This window comes from Amblyomma americanum, chromosome 11, assembly GCF_052857255.1.
Source record: "Amblyomma americanum isolate KBUSLIRL-KWMA chromosome 11, ASM5285725v1, whole genome shotgun sequence".
Lineage (NCBI taxonomy): Eukaryota > Metazoa > Arthropoda > Arachnida > Ixodida > Ixodidae > Amblyomma > Amblyomma americanum.
Window position 1 is genome coordinate 2,872,343 of NC_135507.1, and position 21,306 is coordinate 2,893,648.

Sequence of the window (21,306 nt, forward strand, 5' to 3'; positions counted from 1 at the left end):
TGAGCAATAACCGCTGGGAGCAGCAAAGGTTTGGTTTATGGGGGTTTAACGTCCCAAAGCGACTCGGGCTATGAGGGACGCCGTAGTGAAGGGCTCCGGAAATTTCGACCACCTGGGGTTCTTTAATGTGCACTGACATCGCACAGTACACGGGCCTCTAGAATTTTGCCTCCATCGAGATTCGACTGCCGCGGCCGGGACTGAACCCGCGTCTTTCGGGCCAGCAGCCGAGCGCCGTAACCACTTATCCACCGCGGCGGGGGGGGGGGAGCAGCAAAGGTTAGCTAGAACCACTTTGGGATGTGCGTGTCTTCAACAAAACAAAGGAGCTTGTGAGCACGGCGCATTTTGTTGCCTGGGGCTTTTGGAAAAGGAAGTCGCGATAGACTCGCATAAGAAAGCCCTTTCGTAGTTAACGTTTCGACCCGTGAAAAGGCAATCGCAAATATCGCAAATTCTGCGCTTGTCACGTGCTGTTCTTCGTTTGTGTGTTTTCTCACGTGAGATGAGATACCAGGTGTGAAGAGCTAGAGCGCTGTTGCCTTGCACACTGAAAGAAGCGGCGCAACCCAAAGTTTTTATAAACAATAAAGGTGTGCTGGCCACTCCCCCCCTTTCCCCCAGTCGCGAAGGTTTAACCCTTCCAGGGTTTTTGCCGTATATGTATGGCGGCGGTTTTCCATCCCGCAATGTTGTTGCCATATAGAAACGGTTTCAACCATGTTTGAAAATATCGCGCCACGATGACGATGCATGCTCATTGGGAGGTGCTGCCACCTCCTAGGACTTTCAAGAAGCATTTGAAATTTGTTTGTGCTACCTTCTTGCAGAGATAAACAGAACTGATCTGTAGCTTGAGCGTGTTGCGGTGTGCCCTTTCGTGGTTTCGGTTTCCCTGCATGATCGCAATGGAGGCACGCGAAACTTGATTATCTTTATTGGCACTCCCTTGCAGGGGCCATCGCAGAAGTTGATTTCCATCTTTATTGGTGCTGCTCTTATCTTGTTTATCACCGATGCTCACGAGGTATTGCTGAGGTATTCTCGTTTTCATGGTCTACTGAGTTTCCTTAGAGCTCTTAAGATGCATGGTGAAGCGGCGATATGGCTGAACGCACTGCCTGTTCTCTTGACAGTGGTGATGATGACTCTTCTGCGTTTTATGTATGTGGACTGTGATAAGGCACTGTGCGTACACCCGTGTTTCAAGGAATACCACACTCTGAAATACTATGGAACGTTTTGAGTGATGCTGACACCATATTACTGCCCCTGATATTTTATACTATTTTGTTTCAGACTTCACGCATTTTTTGTATTCAAAATCTGCAATAAAGAAATTTGAACGTCTGGGAAAGTTCTTGAAAAAAAAATTCAACCCTCAAAGGGTTAACGAATTTGAAAGCTTTCATATTGGCAGGTATGGTAAATAGTAGTGATATCACAGCACAGTGACGTGACGTATTATGAACAGCGACTAAGTGGTCGGTGTTTTGATCTGCAAATATCGGCGTCGGGCATCGGCATCCAAGCAAAGCCTTTGAGACTATGACTATAGTTGCTGTTGTGTACACCTTCTCCGTGCAACGAGTAAGCGAAAAGAGCGACTACATGTCATACGTTCTCCCTTTGACTCATCAGCAGTACAAATAGGCCTGGAGAGTCTGCGGGGTTCGATGTGCGATGTCGACAGTTGTGGTGACCAAGTTCAGAAGTTTTAGCGAGTACAAATGATCATCGAGCATTGTTTTGACATCTTAAGATGCAAATACACTAGCGGGAAGCACCGATGTGAGCCAGTCTGCCAACAGCTGCAACACAACAGCGGCAGCAGTCTTCAGTGTTGCATTTGGACAACAAAATAAGCCGTTTTAACTATTGCAAATGGGCGCTGAACATACTTCTAGATAAAGCAATTGGAAGTGCAGTATTGGACACGTCAGAAAAAGCAGTTACAACGAGTGAGAAACGCTGGACGTATGTGGTGCGCAGTCTGGCTATGAAGCGGTCCCCATACTGGCACTCGCTTTCATTGGCGATTTTTGCTGATTTGCCGCACTGCATAAACAAGGAAACATACAACTGGTGCAAAAAAGAAGAGATTAGTTATCCTAAGTAGACCGTAGCTGTACATTTAATGCTAAACGAACGCGAAATTGCTGCCTAGGCAGCAGAGTAAACAAATGCAGCGCTGAGGTGCAGTTGTCATCATGGGCGCATTCCTGGAAGGATTCTGTACTCGCCTGGTGGATGCCAAATCCTGCGGAATGCATTCATTTAACGAATACAGGGAACTGTTTTCTATATAAGCAGCAAAAAAAGAACAAAAAACAAACAGGAGCAGATATCATAATCAGCAGTCTCGCAGCATGGGCGGAGCAAAGTGAAGACAGCGACGGGTATTGGTCGGCACAAACAGTGAGACATTGTGTCGTTCTAATGTGACCAGACGATCGGCCGACTGACGCACTGCCAGTTATGGGCCACCGACACAGATGTCTGCCGAGCATCGGCGTTGGTGTAGCGTGGCAAAGCTAAATTCAATACAGAAACTGTATTGGCACAGGCAGTACGCCGAGTTAGATCGCCACAAGCAAGCTGCTTGGATTCAGAACGCGATGTTGCCTCTCACCTGCTTGGCTTTGCTCAGAATATCGCAGCATTGGCCGGTATTTCGAAAGGCCTTGGTATGCACAGCATGTGTATGAGAGCAGACAGCAGAGCGATCAATGTGTCACTGCTTTTGGGGTGACCATGGTTGCTGCTCTTCATTGGGGGCGATGTCATAACATACCCCGGCACTTAGAAACACAAACAGAAATCGCTCAGTCTACATAATGCGATAATAAATTATTTACAGCACATATATGAATCGCAGAGCATGCATCTCGCACCCTGAGGCAATATGCAATGTTTGAAACAAAAAACACACAACCAAAAAATTTGTTGTCTCCACCCCTTTAACGGAAACACATGTAGCATTGGTCCTCAAAATCACCTTTATTTCAGAAGTTACAGTTCATATCAGATACATTTTACAGAACGAAAATGTACACTAGTCCATTTGGAAAGAAAAAGGTATATAATGTAAAAGTTACAATATGTCATTATAAAAAGTTGCCTATGTTCACGAGAATCAAGAAAAGGTTGCCTCAACAATTACGATTCGTCCCTTGATAAAAGGAAGCGCCCCTTTAGCAACCTTACTAAAATTGGAATGGAATGTGAATTCTTGCACAGAGACGAGCACACTGGCTGAATATAGAAGGGAAAAAAAAAAAACAATAACAATGCAGTTGCACCGTTATTACTCAACACAAAAGGGGGCTGGTGACATTCATAACTGTACAGCATAGACCTTGGCAGAATGGCGGGGTAGCAACAGGGTTGCCCATCATATAATGTCAATGCAAAACAAGCTAAAAAGAAAGCAACTACTCTCTCCTGTCAAAAAAAAACTAGCTAAGGTGTTTAAATACTGTCCAAAGAATGCACACGAGTATGGTACACACATAATAATGACACAAGACTTGTTCACACGCCTAGCCAATGCATTGCAAAACAAACAAATGGAACACCGTGCAAATTATCGGTGGCGCTTAAGTAGTTTGCACTGCCTACAAAATTATGAAATACAAGTACTCTAGGTAGTGGCAGCGAGAGAAAAAAAACCAACGCCATCATCAACAAGTGGGGGAAAAAAACAAAACAAAAAATCTGAGGACACACTTTCTTGAAAAGCTCGCAGCTGCTCTGAAATGACGGAGACAAAAACGGCTCCAAAAATGGCAAAAGAGAGTTGTGGTGCAGGCTCCAGAAGTTGTGGTACTTTTCCCCCTCTTGCTCACTTGCAGGCAGGGCTGCATTCATTGCCAAAGATGAAGAGGGCCAGAGCAGTTACATTTACATTGTGCAGTCGACCAGTCACCTGCTAACAGGCGACTGTGACAGCAGACTGTACGAAACCAGTCTCCAAGCAGACCGGCTTAAGTCAGCACCAGCATCGCTACACGCGTGCACGTGCGTGTTCTATGGGTAAAGCGACGCCAGCCAGGTCATGCATCGTTGCAGACGAGATTCAGCAATGCCAGGTCCACAGCAGAAGAGAACAAAGAGGGGAGGGGCGAGCACTCCGTCTGACGTCCATCGTCCGTCCTGCCTCACCATCAGCACAACCCAAGAAATGCAACGCAAGGACATGCGACACTTGAGCAAAGTTTCCGCCGTGAACAGTTGGTGCTGCGGCAACAGAGACAGGGTAGGCGTATGCAAAGGTGCTTCTGGAACGACCTGATTTCACACTGAAGTGACAATCAACAGTTGCCCAAGAAATGAAAGGAACAACGGTGAAAAAGCCGCAAAGGAAGGACAGGCAGCAAAGAACTATGGAGGAGGACAGGAGAGGACAACCGAGAGGGTGTCACATGCCGAGGCAGAGAACAGTGCACCACAAGCGCAAGAGGAGGTGTGTGTGTGTGTGTGTGTGTGTGCGTCAAAATGAAATGTAGTTCAAAACTGTGACGAGCCATGGCAAAAAACACTCTTGTTGGCACTGGCAGGATCGAGGAGTACGGCGTAGTAGTAATCATGATAGAATGTATTTGTCGCGGTAGCATACAGAGTAGTAAATGGCGAATGGGAAACTGCGTTCCCATGTTACTTCCCCGTGCGTCCCTGAAAACCCTCATCTTTACCTTTTCCCTCCTGCTCGAGAGGGAAGAGAGAAGAATGCATCGACCGTCCCTTTCTGCGTGGGCATCCTCTGCTGAAGACTATGCTCGAGGGGGTCAAGCTGCCTTCGCCTCGGGCAGCATCCTGCTTCTCACACTATGAGAACAGGCAGCACTGGAACTTCCCCAGTTCCTGTGGCGAAAACAGCGAGTGAGAAAAGGTAGGAGGACCTGGTCTTGACTTCCTTATTTCCAACGTTCTATCGCAATCAGCCCTTCATTTTTACTCCTCTCTACACAGAGGAGAGACGGTGGCGAGGCGCGCCAGACCGGCGCCACCGTCCACACACGTGCGCACACAGTTGTCGAGTGTCTCCTCTCGGCGTCTATTTTTTTTCTGTAGAGCCGCTGAAGAACCACAGTCCGCAGAACACACGAAGTGGGAATTCGTCTTCAACCATAGACATATTGCGTTCCCAGATATGAGACCCGACACTTGAAATAAAAAAACAAATAAAACGTCAATGGCCATTACAGCCACACAAAACTTGGCAAATCGCGGACCCTCAAAAAATAAAAATAAAGAAGAAAATGACAGCAAGGAACTGACTTTGGCTTCCAGCTTCTAATAAAACGTGCAAGACAAGCACCTCAAACAAAAGATGGGGCGCACATACCCCCGGTGCATGCCGCAAGAGCACTACAGTCCAGCACAAATCAATGGCAACAATAAAGAAAAAAAAAAGAAAATACAGAGCACAGCAGCAAACCACACTGCTGGCTCATCTGGCAAGTGCGGGCACAATCTTCTTTTTTTTTGTTCCTTTCCCGAGCAAGGCATGTCAAAACGTCCCGCAATGGCGAAGGGCAAAAAAAAAGATAAACTGCTGAGATGTGGCCGTGGTCCTCACACCCAGGAGTCTCCGGCGGGCTGGGATGCCTGGCCGTCGAGCGCGAGGTACTGGGGCCCCTGATCATTGGGGTAACGGTCCTTCTTCTTGTTCACCTGGGCATAGACAGGCTCAGGCGGAGACCTCATGGACTGCTGCTGCTGCTGCTGTGTGGCCAGGAAGAGAAGACCACCCAAGACACCAGCAATCAGTGAAGGAGAAAAAGATCAGAAATGCAGCAGTGTTGTTGACATACTCATTGAAGGGAAGCTAGAACACTTTTGAAAAAATTGAGTTTCATGGAGCATTTTACAGTTTTCCATCCGTTGAGCACGAATATCTTGTTTAAAAAGGCGGAAATAGATGCAAAAGGCTGTTTTTACAGGAAAACGCGCACCAGCGCCTCAGGGCACCGAATTAACGCAGCTAATCACCCGTGATTGGTCGGGACTGTCTTGATGTCATCCGCGAGATCTTCAGCTGGAACCAATGGTGCTGCTGCATAGCACTTTGCTTTCGGTGACTTGACAACCCGAATTACAAAATTACGGATTAAAGCAGTGTTGAACAGCTCGGACGCCTACCGTACGTGTTCGAGCTATCAACGGCTACAGAAAATGGCGTAACCAATGACACTATGGAGTGAGCCAACAGTGAAAGTGAAGTCACCACGTTTACGCATGTTGGAAGCATCAACTGGTACATGTGTTTTGCATAGGTGCACGTGCAAATGACAGCAGAGAAAAAAAAAAGGAAACTGCGTCGAAGCGCTATTGTGTATTCGCTACAGCAAAAAAGCTGGAGCACATACTTCTTGTAACGCTTGTAAACATGACTGAAGGCACAGCGGATGCTAGCTCTACGCTGCCATCAGGGATACGCTGTAGAGAAGATGGTGAGCGCCTCCGTCGCATGCACCAGCTCCTTGGAGACTCTGCTGCTCATCATGACGCCCTGGTGACAGCCGAGGCTGGTAGGCTTGCCCACGTCAGCGTGTCAACAAAAGTGCTGCCGCACGTGCGCGTAGTAGCCTAGCTTGCAGGGAAACGCACGCCCCGCCGCTGCTGCAGCATGCTCGTTTGGCCGTGCCACCACGTGCTTTCAAGTTTTGTCCAATCAGTGTGCCCAACGGAGGCGCATTGGAGAGTGAGAGGAAAAACGCTTGCTTTGTGACTACAATACTTTTTTCTATCCTCTCCTGCCTTTCTCCAGGCTTTCCTCGAACTACGGTGACAATGCTCCTCCGTCCCACTTGTTGCCCCCTTCTTGTGCAATCTGGGAAGCACACTGCTCGCGCCCACGGGCCTGCGCCGGTATGCGCCCATCGCGGCCGAGTACGGGCCGCTAGGCTTTCCAGAAACCACACTATATGCGGTCTCTGGTTGCGCGCTGCCGCATACTAAGCGGCTCGCCAATACATTGAACTCTATGGGAAGCGAAGCAGTTGTTACAAAAAGCCGCATATAATGCAGTTACGTTATAAATGGCCTGAGCTGTATTTGTTACAGAAAGAACTTCAAGTTCCTGTTAGCTTTGCATTTAATGGTAATGGGTTGATTTGAGCTAGGAGGGGCTTCTTGTACAACCACGTCTCGAAGAATAATAAAAAGCAATCATCATGCTATGGCACATCGAAGCAAGAGCTGACTTTTGAACTGCTAATGAAGCGTGGATGGATATAGCTTCCGTTTTTTTAAGTGCTAGCTAGCTGTCCAAACCCTGGGGGCTTTTTTGAACATTTAACATACGCTGATGTCAGCAATATACTCCTTACAGTCCCTGCTCATTGTTATAACAATCAGTTTTCTAGAACACCAGGCAAAGCAATTTCAGAAGAATAAAAGGGGCAAGCCCAAACTGAAACTTCGCTGTGTGGAAAAGTGGCGATTTTTCAAAAATGTTTGTGTTGTGCTGATGAAGTCCCACACATGACACAAACATGACAAATGCAGTGTTGTCTGCAGAAACTTTCTGAACTGAACACAGAGTAATAGGCAGCTTTTTGCAGAGATAATGTTACATAGCAGTGTGAAGTGTGAGAATAGGTAATGAGTTCTGTTCAAATACGAGAGCCTAGATACCCCCCCAGTTGGCCTTTAAGAGTTTGTGCATTCTTACAACGGTGATTTTGTAGAAACCAGACAGAAGCACATCATCAGCATGCTACCATAACTTCAATTCACAATGCCCACTTCTAATGGCCATGCACTCAAATGGTGCATTCAAGCTAACAAAAAGCCAAACTTTGTAAAACTATCCAAGACTGAGTGGCAGAATGGGCTTAAACTTGCGCTCACACGTGCGTGCACGTGCAAATAAAATGCTTGTGCAGTAGGAAAGCACACAATGTTCAGCAGCTACATACTCCCCACCCTGACGAAAATGTGAACGTTCCCTCAATAAAATCAGAGGGATCCTACTCGTGTCCCTTCCATGACCTTCAACAGGCTTGCTTACCACATATTGCCTATTGCAGAAGACCCATAATACTGTATAAACACATGTAAAGGCCACACCCGTGTACGGGCTGCACCGTATTCCGAAAGGAAATTAAAAAAAAAAGACCCATGTAAGGGCCCCGCCCAAACTCTCACGACCCATGCGGGGCTGGCCTTTGAAATTTATGCGCCGTGGCCTCCGTGATCAGCTCTGGCTGCGAGCAAGGGTGCGCATGATCGCGGAGGCCACGTTCGAGCACACGAGCTTCCAAGTGCCACACACGATGGCACCTGAGGCCGCAAGTCATCATCATCAACATTTTCTTCCGCCACGAGCTCTGCTATACATGTCGGCATCAGTATCACTAGCTCTAGCCTTTGAGGCTGTCAAAGGGACGGGAGATGTGGTAGTGTGGTGTTAGTTCATTGTAATTGTGGTTTTCGTGTGCTGCTGCCGAGCGCCGCAATTTTAGCGCGATGGGCAAGCGGCTTAATAGCTGCACGGCTGGGAGTTTGCTCTCAAACATGGAAAATGTGTGGTGGGCAGGAAATTCGATGTGGCTGAGAAGTGAATCTGATGATGGTGCAACCAAAACAGTGCATTGAAGAACACAAGCTGCTCTGCTATATGATGGAAGTCCAGCACAACGGCTATTAGTTGACAACGGACATGCTGCACGACTTCTTGTGTGATGAGCATGCACCACAGCACACACAGCACCAGCTCGGCGTCGAAAGACTTTTCGAGTGACAACTGAACGTCGAATAAATGCCACTCATTCCTTGATTGGTGTGCTTTTACTTGAGAAAATTTTTTTTTTCGAATGCTGCGTGTATGGGCCACAGCCCGAAAATTGTTCCTCACATTTGGGGGAAAAAAAAAATGCGGCCCTTACACACGTTTATACGGTAATTCAAACTCAGATAGTTTGTACTTTCGGTTAATTCAAACAAATTTCAAAATTTTGGTTGGTTCGCTATATTTTCAATGCATTTTAAAGACCCTCAATTTATCAGCCAGCGCCGTGCTGTCACTACGGCTGAACCGCTGCATGGTCAATGAAAGTATGTGATCGGCAAAGCCCAAACAGGAAAGCCAACATGCCACACAAGGAAGTGCACAGCGTCTACCGTAAGCAGGACACAAAACGGGAAGGCGAAGATGACGAAAAGACAGGGAGGTCGAGCACCGAATGCACCAACTGCAAGCACTCCTTTGACATTCACTTTTGCAATTAGCTGCAACAATTTGAAACACTCGTTTGCGTGTGGCACATGATGTGTTCAGTAAATGCCAGTCTGTGGAGAACGCCAGTGGCAGCATTTGGTGAGGTTGTGCTTAGCAACTTTGGTGCTATTTTCTGATTAATCCAAATAGCACATTGCACTCAGAGACATCTCTGAATCTGTAAAAAAATAAACTGGTTGCCTTATGTTTCTTGCATTGCAGCATAAACAGTCAAGTTCACTTTCAACAAAAGTTTCTTTGAAGCACAATGTCACCTGCAAAAAAGTTTGCTGTGGGGAAATTAATACTTCATTGCAGCAGGGTTTGACAGTACTGCAAGACACTACATGCAAGCAGTTCACATCAGCCCTCATGGGGCTTCCCGAGGTCTTCTCTATTTCCACACTATGAATGGAAACTGAACGAATCTTATGGATTCCACAGCAAAGGGCTCTTATGGTGTCCTATAAACATTCTATTCTGCAATACACTCGCAACTGAAATTCTTTTTAGCGCCCCTTTAAACAGCTGGTTTCTCGTAATTACTACCCAGCTTTGTGTTTTCCCTTCTAGTAATTGTGCACAAAATAGAACAGAGACAAAAACACAGACTCAGTGATTGCAGGCAGTCAAACAAGGCACAGATTTCAGACACACACACACATGCAAAAGTAGAGGAGAGAAACCCACCACGTATTATTTAGTTAAAGGAGTGTAAGACCAGGTCAGGAAGATGTTAGAAACCAGGGGGCTGAAGTAAGAGAGAGAGCAGAATTAGTTACGCACGGACTCAGACAAACATGTAAGCATAGCTGAGCACGCCAATGCCACACAGATGCAGTAGACTTTCATCACTTCAAAGCTATTCATAGTCAGATATATTTATAATCATCAGAAGTTTTAGTTACCTAGAATTTAATACAAAACACACTAAAAGAAAGATAAATGACTAGTTCTGTCAATATTGTGAGCCTTCCATGGATCATCTTCTTTCACTTGTACATAGCATCACCATCCCGCGGCACCGCCTGTGGCACGTGCCTCGGGTTCGCCATTAGAATAAACGCCAGACACAGCCAGTCTTGCCGTCTCGGCCTAACCTTCTTTCACAAACGTACTGCCTTCATTCACAAGTGGTGGAGGTGAAACTCGATCCCCTTGCTGCCTTGTACCCCACCTCTCGCTGGAGCTACGTTCCGGTCGCCGTTTTGCACCTACCACCATCGTCATGCCAACCGAAGACAACCCCGACCCTGCCGGAACCCCTACCTCGGCCTCACCTGCACCGCCCCCTCCGACCTCGCCCTTCTGACAACGCAACCCGCTGATGTTTGCTGGTCGTCATGACGAAGACGTGGATGACTGGCTTGACACCTATGAATGCTGCAGTGCCTACAACCGGTGGGACAATGGTTCAAAATTTCTCTACATTTCTTTGTACCTCACTGAGGTCGCCAGAAACTGGTTCATAAATCGCGAACACCGCACCACTAACTGGCCCACCTTCAAACAGCAGTTCGGTCATTACTTTGCCGACCGGGCTGTTCGGACTGAGGTCACCAAGAAAAAGCTCGCTTCTTGCTTTCAAGGTCCCGATGAATCCTATGCATCTTACATCGAGGAAGTACTTGCGCTTTGCTGGCGTTTTAGTCCTACCATGCCGGAAACTGACCACGTCCACCACGTACTGAAAGGAATCAATTCTGTGGCTTTTAACACCCTAATTGCCCAAAGTCCTTCAAGTGTCAATTCCATCATTACCACCTGCCAATGCCTCGCCCAGCTGCAGTCCACCCGCTTGCAGCCCGGCCTCGCTACGGTGTTGACCTCTGTTGACCTCGATCTGTGAACATTGATTCAAACGATCATCCGCGAAGAGCTCCAAGTCCTCAGCCCTTTCTGCCGCCACAGGTGCGATCATTCTCCCGCACCTTCTAAATGATGCCGGTCTCCGCAACATCATTAAAGAAGAGTTGGCAAATATCACCCACCTTATCGCATCCGACCCTCCTGCTCCCCCGCCCAGCGCCGACTTACGCTCAAGTCGCTGCATCATCCTCTGTCTTTGTCCACCCACCCCGACCGGCACTGACATACAACCACACCAACACAGTGGCGACGGCTCAAGCTGCACCATCCTATTACGCACCATGGCACCCCTGTGCTACTACTGTGGAATGAGAGGACATATCTCCTGCTTCTGTCATCGACACCTTCAAGACGAGCGCCGTGGTCACGCAGTCTTCGAGAGTGAGCTACCTTCTTATTATCAACCCTGGCCTTCTTCTAGCCCGCCTCCCCGATTCTGTCCGCTGCCAGTCCCCTCGTCTGCACCTAGTGGTGCCCATGCTTCCCGACGCCGGTCCCCATCTCCATATCGCTGCTCAGTGTCCCCACTCCGACCCGCAACAGCTCTCCCTGTCCGTCACTTAAAAAAACTAGGCGATGCAGTTTCCGGAGGTGAAACTGCACTTTGCGAACTCACTAAAAATCCTCCAGATTGCCCATTCAATATGATTTCTGTTTTAGCTGAATGAAGCATTACCTGTCGAAGCTTTGATTGACACATAGGCTGCAATTTCTGTTATTCGCGCTGATTTGCACTGCCGTTTGCGGAAAGTGGCACCGTATGATAGGCCTGAACTTTGTGGAGCAAATGATGTCACACTGCACCCTTCCGTTAAGTTCATTGTGCGTGTTGTTATTGACGGTGTCCGCCACGATGTGCAGTTTGCTGTGCTCTCACCTTGTGTGCATCTGATCATTTTTGGATGGGATTTCTTGTGGCAACCGTGTCATTCATATGACAAAGAGTGTTTTTTCATCTGACTTTTCATCTGACCGACATCATCAACTCACTGCCGTAGCTTTACAGTTTTGCCTCCTCAGTGCGAAAAACTCCTTATCGTTGTTTCTGACTGCATCACTGATGAGGACGTACTCATCGCACCATCTCATCGTCATTTTGCATGCGGACTCGCCTTCCCATAAAGTCTTGTCTGGTTCTGCAGCGGCTCAGCGATCGTAGCCTCCCTCGTGCTGCCTAAAGGAACTTCCCTCCCTTGCGTAGTTGGATGCTCAACCTATGTCCTTGATGGTGCTCATTGCCCCTCTGCATCAGCAACCTGTTTCATCAGACGACTCTTTTATTGTTCTATCAAAGACAATTAATCCGAACTTCATGCCGAATCAACACCAAGAATTGCTCACATTGCTTGGCAATCACCAAGCCATTTTCGATGCCACTTCCCCACCACTGGGACGGACTACTGTTGCACACCACCGCATCTTTACCAAAGGGAACTCGATCATACGGCAATGGCCTTATCGGGTTTCTCTCTCCGAACGAAAAGTCACTGAAGAAAATGTCCATGACATGCCACACCACAATATTATTCGTCCCTCAACAAGCCCATGGTCCTCCCCAGTAGTGTTGGTTAAAAAAACGGACCGCTCGGTACGATCTTGTGTTGACTACTGTGCGCTCAACAAAATTACCAGCAAAGATGTCTACCCGATGCCACGGGTTAATGTCAACCTTGACTCTCTCCAAGGCGCCGAATATTTCTAGACCTTGGACCTACGCTCAGGTTATTGGCCGATGCGTATGCACGAGGATGACAAAGAAAAAACTGCTTTCGCAACTCCTGATGGACTTTACAAGTTTAATGTTATGCCCTTCGGCCTCTGTAATGCACCAGCAACATTTGAAAGGATGATTGATACTGTCCTTCGTGTTCTGAAGTGGAGAACCTGTTTTTGTCACTTGGACGACATTGTTCTCTTTTCAACTTTTGAAGACCATCTCACGCGCCTGAAAGGTTCTCACGTGCCTCGCTTCAGCGGACCTTCAGCTCAGCACCAAGAAGTGCAACTTTGCATAGAAGGAAATTAAAATTTTGGGACATCTCATTAGCCACGACAGCATTCGTCCAGACCCTGACAATATCATCGCAGTCCTGAACTTTGCTCGTCCTGAACGGACTGCAGATTTGTGTAGCCTTCTCGGCCTGGCACCCTATTTCTGGTGTTTTATTAGGAATTTCGCAACTATAGCTGCTCCACTTCATGTACTACTTAAAATGCACAGCACTTTCGTGTAGACTGACCAGTGCGACACTGCTTTTACCAACATCAAGCACACCCTCACATCGGACCCTGTCCTTAGCCACTTCAGTGACATCGCTCCAACCATCCTCCATACTGATGCCAGTAGTCACGGTCTCGGCGCTGTACTTCTGCTGCATGACGCAACTTCGTGTGAGAAAGTGATTGCGTTTGTCAACCAGACCCCGACTCCAGCTGAGAAAAATTACACCATTACCGAGCAGGAATGTCTAGCAGTCATCCAGGCAGTCCAAAAATTCCGCCCGTACTTTTACGGTCGCCACTTCACAGTTGTGACCGATCGCCATGCTCTTTGCTGGTTGTCTTCGCTAAAAAATTTGACAGGACAACTTGGCCGTTGCATTCTACGCCTACAAGAGTACCAATTCGACACCATTTATAAATCGGGTCGCCAAAAACCAGGACGTTGACACGCTTTCTCGCTGCCCACTTTTGGAATCAGCCTGCTGTCTTTCTACGCAATGCCTTTCCTCTTCCGAACATAGCCGACCCTGTCCGACGCACATCACAGCAATTTCTTTTGACGACTCTGATAACAAACACGCTCTCCGCTCGCAGCAACTAGCCGACGCCTACTGCCCTCCTATCATTGACCGCCTTACCAGCGCTCGAACCCACCCAATGCTCGGCACCGCCAATAGCTACGCAACTTCAAACTCGAAGATGGCATTCAATGGCGCTACATATATTGCCCCGATGGAACGCGCTGGTTCCCAGTCATGTCACGGGTGCTTCGCCCCCATATCATATCGGCTCTCCACGATGACGCTACTGCCGGTCACCTAGGTTTCCACAAAACCTACGACCGCATGAAGCGATGTTTCTTTTGGCGTGGCCTATCCTCCAGCGTTGCTAAATACGTCGCTTCCTGCCTTCTGTGTCAACATCGCAAATGGCCGACTTCTCCACCCGCTGGCCTCGTACAACCCCTTCCCTGTCCTGCCATGCCGTTCGAAGTCGTCATCGACTTATATGGTCCCCTGCCTCTCTCCAACCGAGGTAACCATTGGATCATCAGAGCTGTCTACCATCTTAAGCGATATGCCGAGCCAGCACCCGTGCCCACTGGCTCGGCTCAAGAGGTTGCAAATTTCTTTTTGCGATCTATTGTATTGTGGCATGGTGCTCCTAAGTGACCACGGGAGGACCTTCTTATCGACAGTCATTGCGAAGTTCTTCACGCATCATCCACCCTTCATAAGACAACCTCAAGCTACCATCCACAGACCAACGGTGTGACTGAGCGTTTTCATCGCACCCTATCGGATATGATCTCCATGTACGTGACACCGGATCATCGAAATTGGGACACTATTCTACAGTCTGTCAATTTTACCTATAATACAGCAGACTACCTGTTGCACTCTCCGTTCTTCCTTGTTTACGACCGTCCTTTCACCTCAGTTCTCGACAGTTCTTTCTTCTCTACGCCTGAATATACATCCACATCAGTACCTGCCCAGTTCATATCCCGTGTGGCCAGATGCCATCAACTTGCTCACCTCAACACTGAAGCCTGCCTGGAAGACTGCAAGAGTCGCTACGATTCTACGCATCGTGTGGTCTCTTTATGACCTGGTGACGAAGTCCTACTTTATACACCCCTGCGCAACCCTGGCCTTAGTGACAAATTTCTCCACCACTACCTTGGTCCCTACAGGGTCATCAACTGAACTTCCGCAGTGAACTACAGAGTCACACCTGTTGTTCCCCCAGCCGATCGACACTACCGTGGTACTGAAATTGTCCATGTTTTCTGTTTAAAACCGTTTGTGCGCCGTGGTGCATTGACTACTTAAGAGTGGCCAGGATGGCCGTTTCCTACCTCCCGGGCAGATTGTGTGAGCTTTCCAGGGATCACCTTCTTTCTTTTGTACCTACCATCATCATCCCGCGGCTCTGCCTGAGGCACGTGCCTGGGGTTTGCCATTAGAATAAACGCCAGAGACGGCCGTCTTGCCGTCTTGGCCTAGCCTTCCATCACAATATACTTGTGCAAAAAAGCCTTTCTAGCACTTGTGAACGAGTTGCTTCTAGAGATCTCAATCATCACTACAGTTTTTCTGGTGACACTGTGTGCTGTGGCACTTATTTGATTCAGCTTCGTCTATTGTGGCTAAGACAGGTTAGAGGCCAGTAAAGAAAGCTGGTATACTGGACTGCACCCACAGATAATGTAATCTGCCATCTTGGCAGGTACAGTGAAATCTCGTTACCACGAACCTCACATTAACGATTTTTTTTAGGTTCATGAACTTTTTGAAAATTCTCGCCAAAATGCTGGTATTGTTATTATAACAAACAAATACTGAACATTTCAGAATAATGTGTGTAATTTATTTGGTCACCTATTGTAAACGCACCTTGTTATCACCAATGAGCTGTAAGAATTGCAGTTCAAATTAGAGCTTTTACTGTATTAGCTTTGATTTCAGAATCCTTGATTATTAGGATATTTCAACTATAATGAATGATTCTGGCGGTCCAGTGAAGTTCATTGTACTGAGAGTTCACTGCAGTTTGCAACTGCTTGACGTGACCAAATGGTCAGAGTAGCTATTTGGTTACTCCTATCACTCTTCAAGTTTCAAAGCTAAACAGAACCAACCACACAACATGTTATTCCACTAATGCTCAAACATATTTGGCTGGTTCTGGCCATGCAACTACGTCAGTAATAGTACCGTTTTCAGTAATATAGTAGTCTTTCATTTCTACTTAAGGGTATAAGCAGGAATGAAAACTGTTAATGCAGCACACAGGTAGCAGCAGACAAAGAAAAGAAAAAGAAGAATGCGGGTAAGCTTATTAGCAAGAGACGGAAATGGACAAGAGAAAGAAGAGCAATGAGAACATTGCCGTAGTAAGCTCGCAAAGGAGATATGTCTTTGAAGAAACAGGAAATACCAATACGCTGGAAGAGGAGCTTCTAGAGTAGTTGTGCCCGTGTGCTTCTTTGAACATAAATGCCATCCAACTAGCAATTCTTTAGTTTCCCCCACAGATGATCCTCACAGATTTTGCTTCTCAATACCTGCAGTGCGGGGTAAGAAGTTCTTGTTACGCCTCTTGCATTGTTCAAAGTAGGAGGACATACTTACGGGGCCTGGTGGGAAAATGGGGACGCCACCAACAGGTGGACGGTGCAGCGTGGGCTGCTGTGGTTGTGCAGGCTGCGGAGAACCGGGTTGCACCTCTGCACCACCTCCGCCACCGCCATGGCTAAGCTCACTCAGCGGAAGCTCCTCAGACTGGGTGGACAATGATGGCAGACAATTCATGAGAGCACAATGCGGATGTTTCTAGCCATCTCGTAGCATCTTTACCAAGCTTTTACCATGGGGCTGTTGTTTCAACTGCTATTGATGCGATAAATACTTTCTATATGGTTACCAATAACACAGTAGCTTCGCAACCTCACCACATTAATTTACCTGGCAACACTAATCACGGCTATTTCTTCACTTGCAGCAGGCAAAATTGTCCTGGTTTACAAAGCAAATGAACGCACTAGCTAGACAACTTTGTGCAAAAAATGCGCACGCATGAAACACCATGACCAATGAAGCCAAGCACTGTGACCAAACTAAAACTAACATTCCCTGAACTGCCTTTGGATCAAGAAGCCATCCAAATTTCGGATATGTATTCCAAAATGCGTGGAGAAGTTGAAAAAGGCTCTGGCAAATATGTTAAGTTCAACGCATTATTTAGTCAGACACGAAGAAATCTGCTTACCCGACTGTACGGCATGTTCACTGCAAAAGAGGAAGAAAGAGACAGGAAATTAAAAAAAATAAAAAGAATGACACACAAGCAAAATCCCTGACACCCAGAATGCCCACATAATTCTTTCAAAAGAGCTACGCTTTAACTTAGAAGGTTAAACATATGAAACTACCTATGTACTTCGAATCTCCAGAATTCACGAATACTGTAAAATACCATTTGAACAAGTGCCATTTAAATAAACTATTCAATTGTATGAACTTTTTTAAATCCCCCACTGAGGTGCCATTAAAGCCAGTGCAAACGACATTCAGCGCAGTGTGCATTTCAACTCTCCAACATATTCTGCGGCACCATCCACTGTCTCCCAGGTCATACTGATCACTTCAAAAAGCACGGAGGAAAGGTTATTCTTCTGGTTAACCTCCCTCCCTTTCCTCCTCCTCCTCAACAAGCACAACCCGCACATTCTGTGGCATATTTTTATTTGGAGAACTGCACAGCAAATACTGGCTGCCATTTTAGTTTGAACTGGACTGGCTACCAAAATAAGCTCGTAGCCAGCCGAAGCCATAGCTTATTTTGCGGGTTTAGTTGGCTCCACAGCTAAGCCATAGCCAATGGCTTGACTATTGGCAAGTGAAGATAGTGGCTGAGAATAGTGAACCACAGTAGGTGCCAATCCCGAAGAGAAGGAGCATGACATTGATAAAGAAAGCACTGAATCCGGAGGCTGGATGGAACTGTCAGAGAAGCTGTCCTTTGCCCTTTGAGGACTATGCTGTACACCTGTGACTCTCAGGTTGAGACATGCTGACTACAGAAGGGATGGTAGCGAGTGCGCTACCTTGGAGAACGCCGAGGAAGAAGAATCAACCCCTGAAGAGGAAGAACCAAAAATTTCCCCCAAAGTAGCACTAATGTGCTTGGAGAAACTGAAAGACTTTGCTGCTCAGCAGACTGTTACGCCACAGAAAGTTCCCACTGCAGCAAGATTACTGCATTCTATACAAGGTGCTAAGTAGCGGAAATCCACTTGTAAGTAAGTGAGCAGAGTGACAAACGTATGGGTTGAAATGTCATTTGAATTCCGGATTTTTTCTTTAGGTTGCAATGACAAGATGTAACATATTTATTTCAACTGAGTGAACTTTCACTTTAACAAACTTTCCTGAGGTCCGTTGAAGTTTGTTCAAGTGAAACTTCACCCATAAGAGATTCTAGCACTTGACCCAGAATTTTATCTAATCTAATTAGGTCCAATTTTAAAAGTCTGCCATAACCTTTACTTGCCAACACTGAGCTTCAGTCTCTACTTGTTTTGACACGTGTGTTCATGGTATGCACTAAGCATTCTGGTTGTAATGAATACTACCTATGCACTAGACTTAGGGGCACAAGTTAGGCTGTGCTTTAAGCAAAACCACTATTTAGGCTGAAGCCACCCACCTTTCTTTCCATTACCTCGCAACAGCCTCAAAAACCCAAGAGTCTGATATAACTTAAGGAGGGACACGGGGGTATTGGAGGGAAAAAAAATCATTAAAAAATCCATTTTTGGAAAACTGCATTTTTCAAATTTACACCTATTATTCTACCAATTGGCCAAGTTTCTCATCACGTCGGTTAATGTTTGAGCCGTAATACCAATTTATAATGAGCCTGGAGGCTGATTTTGAGCCAGCGTTCACACCAAAACTGCGCATTTCCAAAAAAAGTGCAGCTTCCGCCTCATGGCCGCGCTCATGACGCTCTCAATATCATTTGAAAGGGCGGTTTTTCCTCTTCAAATTGCACGCACAAGCGCCCTGTTCCACCGATTGGCTCAGTAAAACAGCAAATAGAAAAGGTAAAGGTACCCATGTGCGTCCCTATTCACTGGTCTGCACGTGACGAAAAGGAAATCGCGTGACTGGTGGAGCCCGCTTTCCGTCTGCTGCGAGTTTCGGAGACGCCCCCGGACACCATTTTGCCAAGTGCTGCCGGCCTTGCAAGTGCTAAATAAAGGCAACACAAACGAGATATCGGGGTTGCTACAGCAAGGTTGGATTTTTGCTGACGGGCTCCACGCACCCCTCTTGGTGCTAGCCTTGAACAGCTGCTCTGTCAATGCACACAACCGGCACCCTCTCCACGCGTGCGGTGGCCTATGTCAGGTGTCGATAAGCAGTGAATTGGCCCCCCTCCTCGCAGTTCTCTGCTGATTGTGACTGTTGATAAACACCGGCAGCCCGATAACGGCGTTCACTTTTAAAGGTGAAGCTTAAGTGTCCAAGTTTTTTTTTTACTTTCCACTGTGCACTCTGTGCTCAAGGGAGTGTCGATAGTTGATAGAAGGTCTGCTGTTTCAATTGCGGCGGCACCGTCGCTCGGCACGGCAGCAGTGCCAGGGAGTGTCGGTATCTAACAGCTCACGCATAGTTTCCCCTTGGCTTTGACGTGGTTGACGACTGCCCACCACGTTTTATCAGTTTTTAATGCAGTGCATTGTCAATCATGATTTGTGCTCCGGGCCCATTAAGCATCCGGCACTTGTTGATGGTTACATTCAAGATGGCTGTCATTCTTTACAGCAAAGAAACAAACAGCTGCGTGCCGGGCTGCAAGTTCACCGTCTCGGAACGGGTGTACAGGCGTGGCGGCTGCAGCGAGGCAAAATTTTCTGCTGTTTTACAAGATTTCGCTGGATGATAACATTAGAACAATGTACTGTGGGACCGCAGCAGCAATCACGACGGTAGCGCAAGTGAGGATGATGGTGCAAGTATGGACGAGCAGTCCACTGACTAATACATTTTCAATTTTGAAATGTGCCCATGGCAACGCCTGTGCACAGCAGCCAATAGTGGCTGAGAATAAACAGTGGCGGCCGGACAACGCTATCGCAATCTACTATTAAAGGGGGACATGGTGTTCGGGATCAACCTTCCTATTTGTTCATGGATTCTGATAAAAATTGGCAAGGTTACTGGTAACTGGGGTGTGCGAATAATTGAATGCGAACCGAATAGCAAATTTTCGAAATTATTCGATTCGCGAATCGACTACCTAGTATTGAGTGAGCGCCGATGCGAGATCTGCCATTCCTCCTCCTTCTCCCAGTGCTCCAGTGCAGTCGTCAGTTTTCTGATCGTGTGATGCACATTTTTAATCTACAGCCGCCGCACGTCAGGCAGAAATAAATTCTCAGTAGCACAAACCTAATAGCATTTGTGACGCAACCAAATCATGAACAGCTGAAAAAAAAAAAAAAAAATCCACCACTTCACGTGGCTGGAACATTGCTAGTGGCTTAGATCACGAGTGACAGCAACCACAGCAGAACACAAGCCACGGTAGGTGTGCACTAGACTTTATCTATCCCGCTGTCGACACACGTGGAACTAGTTTTCCTGTGAAATTTTGTGAACGCCGGTATGCCAGCCTGCGAGGTCACTATTGGTGACCACGAAAAGAGCAGCGTCTACTCCTATTCACCACTTAGGTCACGGGCCATCCTACTCCAATAAAGACTCATTCATTCATAAGGTAAGCAATTATGCTGAAATGTTTAGTTTTCAGAAGACACAGAAGCATGCCGCAACCAGAAAACAACAGCAATGATGGTGATTATGAATGCACGCAGCCCCACTTGTCGAGTACAAGAAGAAGTTTCCTGCTCCTGGTTGTACGCGGGCCCACGCCGCGCGCTGTCAGCGGTTCAGAGTTCCGTGTCTCTATAGTTCTGTTTTCTGCGTCTCCGCGCTGTTTCGTTCAGGTCTGCGGACCAAAGGCACGAAAGGATTGTATTGGTTTGTGTGCAGTGCCTGTCTCAGCAACATGGCTGATCGCACAAAAAGTGCGATCCGGAAACATTTCGTCAAGGATAATTCGCAGGAAGCGACATGCAAGACGTGCAATGCCAAACTTCGGATGCCGTCGGGCACAAAGACACTGCCGGCGAACCACCTAAGGAAAAAACATTACGCTTTGCACAGTGCATTTTTGATGGAAAGCGAACAGGTTTCGGCAGCGCATCGCAGCCTGCTATCAAATATAAGTTTGACACGAGGAAGGAGTTGTCGCAGCCCCGAAGGCAAGAAATCATGACGCGGATTGCGCGGATGCTGACACTCGACCTGCAGCCGTAAGACTTTGTTGAAAGCCGAGGGTTCAAGGAGTTAAGGCATGACATGGAGCCACTGTACAAGGTCCCCTCTCGGACAACTTTTTCAAGAACAATC

General features: G+C 47.2%; 1 protein-coding gene across 19 annotated transcripts in view; it reads right to left on the reverse strand.

Annotated features, from left to right (window-relative positions):
• Window positions 1–2,985: 2,985 nt before the first annotated feature.
• Window positions 2,986–21,306, reverse strand: part of p120ctn (adherens junction protein p120) — a 130,947-nt gene continuing 112,626 nt past the window's right edge. For 9 of the 19 annotated variants that reach the window (XM_077643285.1, XM_077643283.1, XM_077643272.1 and 6 more), the window contains 3 exons: window positions 17,093–17,112; window positions 16,456–16,605; window positions 2,986–5,727 (listed from right to left, as the gene is read on the reverse strand). In XM_077643285.1, coding sequence (XP_077499411.1) covers window positions 5,578–5,727; window positions 16,456–16,605; window positions 17,093–17,112 — 320 coding nt within the window. In that variant the 3' untranslated portion in view covers window positions 2,986–5,577. Of the gene's footprint in view, window positions 5,728–9,916; window positions 9,978–16,455; window positions 16,606–17,092; window positions 17,113–21,306 lie in introns of all 19 variants that reach the window. The other 10 variants (XM_077643288.1, XM_077643287.1, XM_077643279.1 and 7 more) reach the window with 3 other exon arrangements.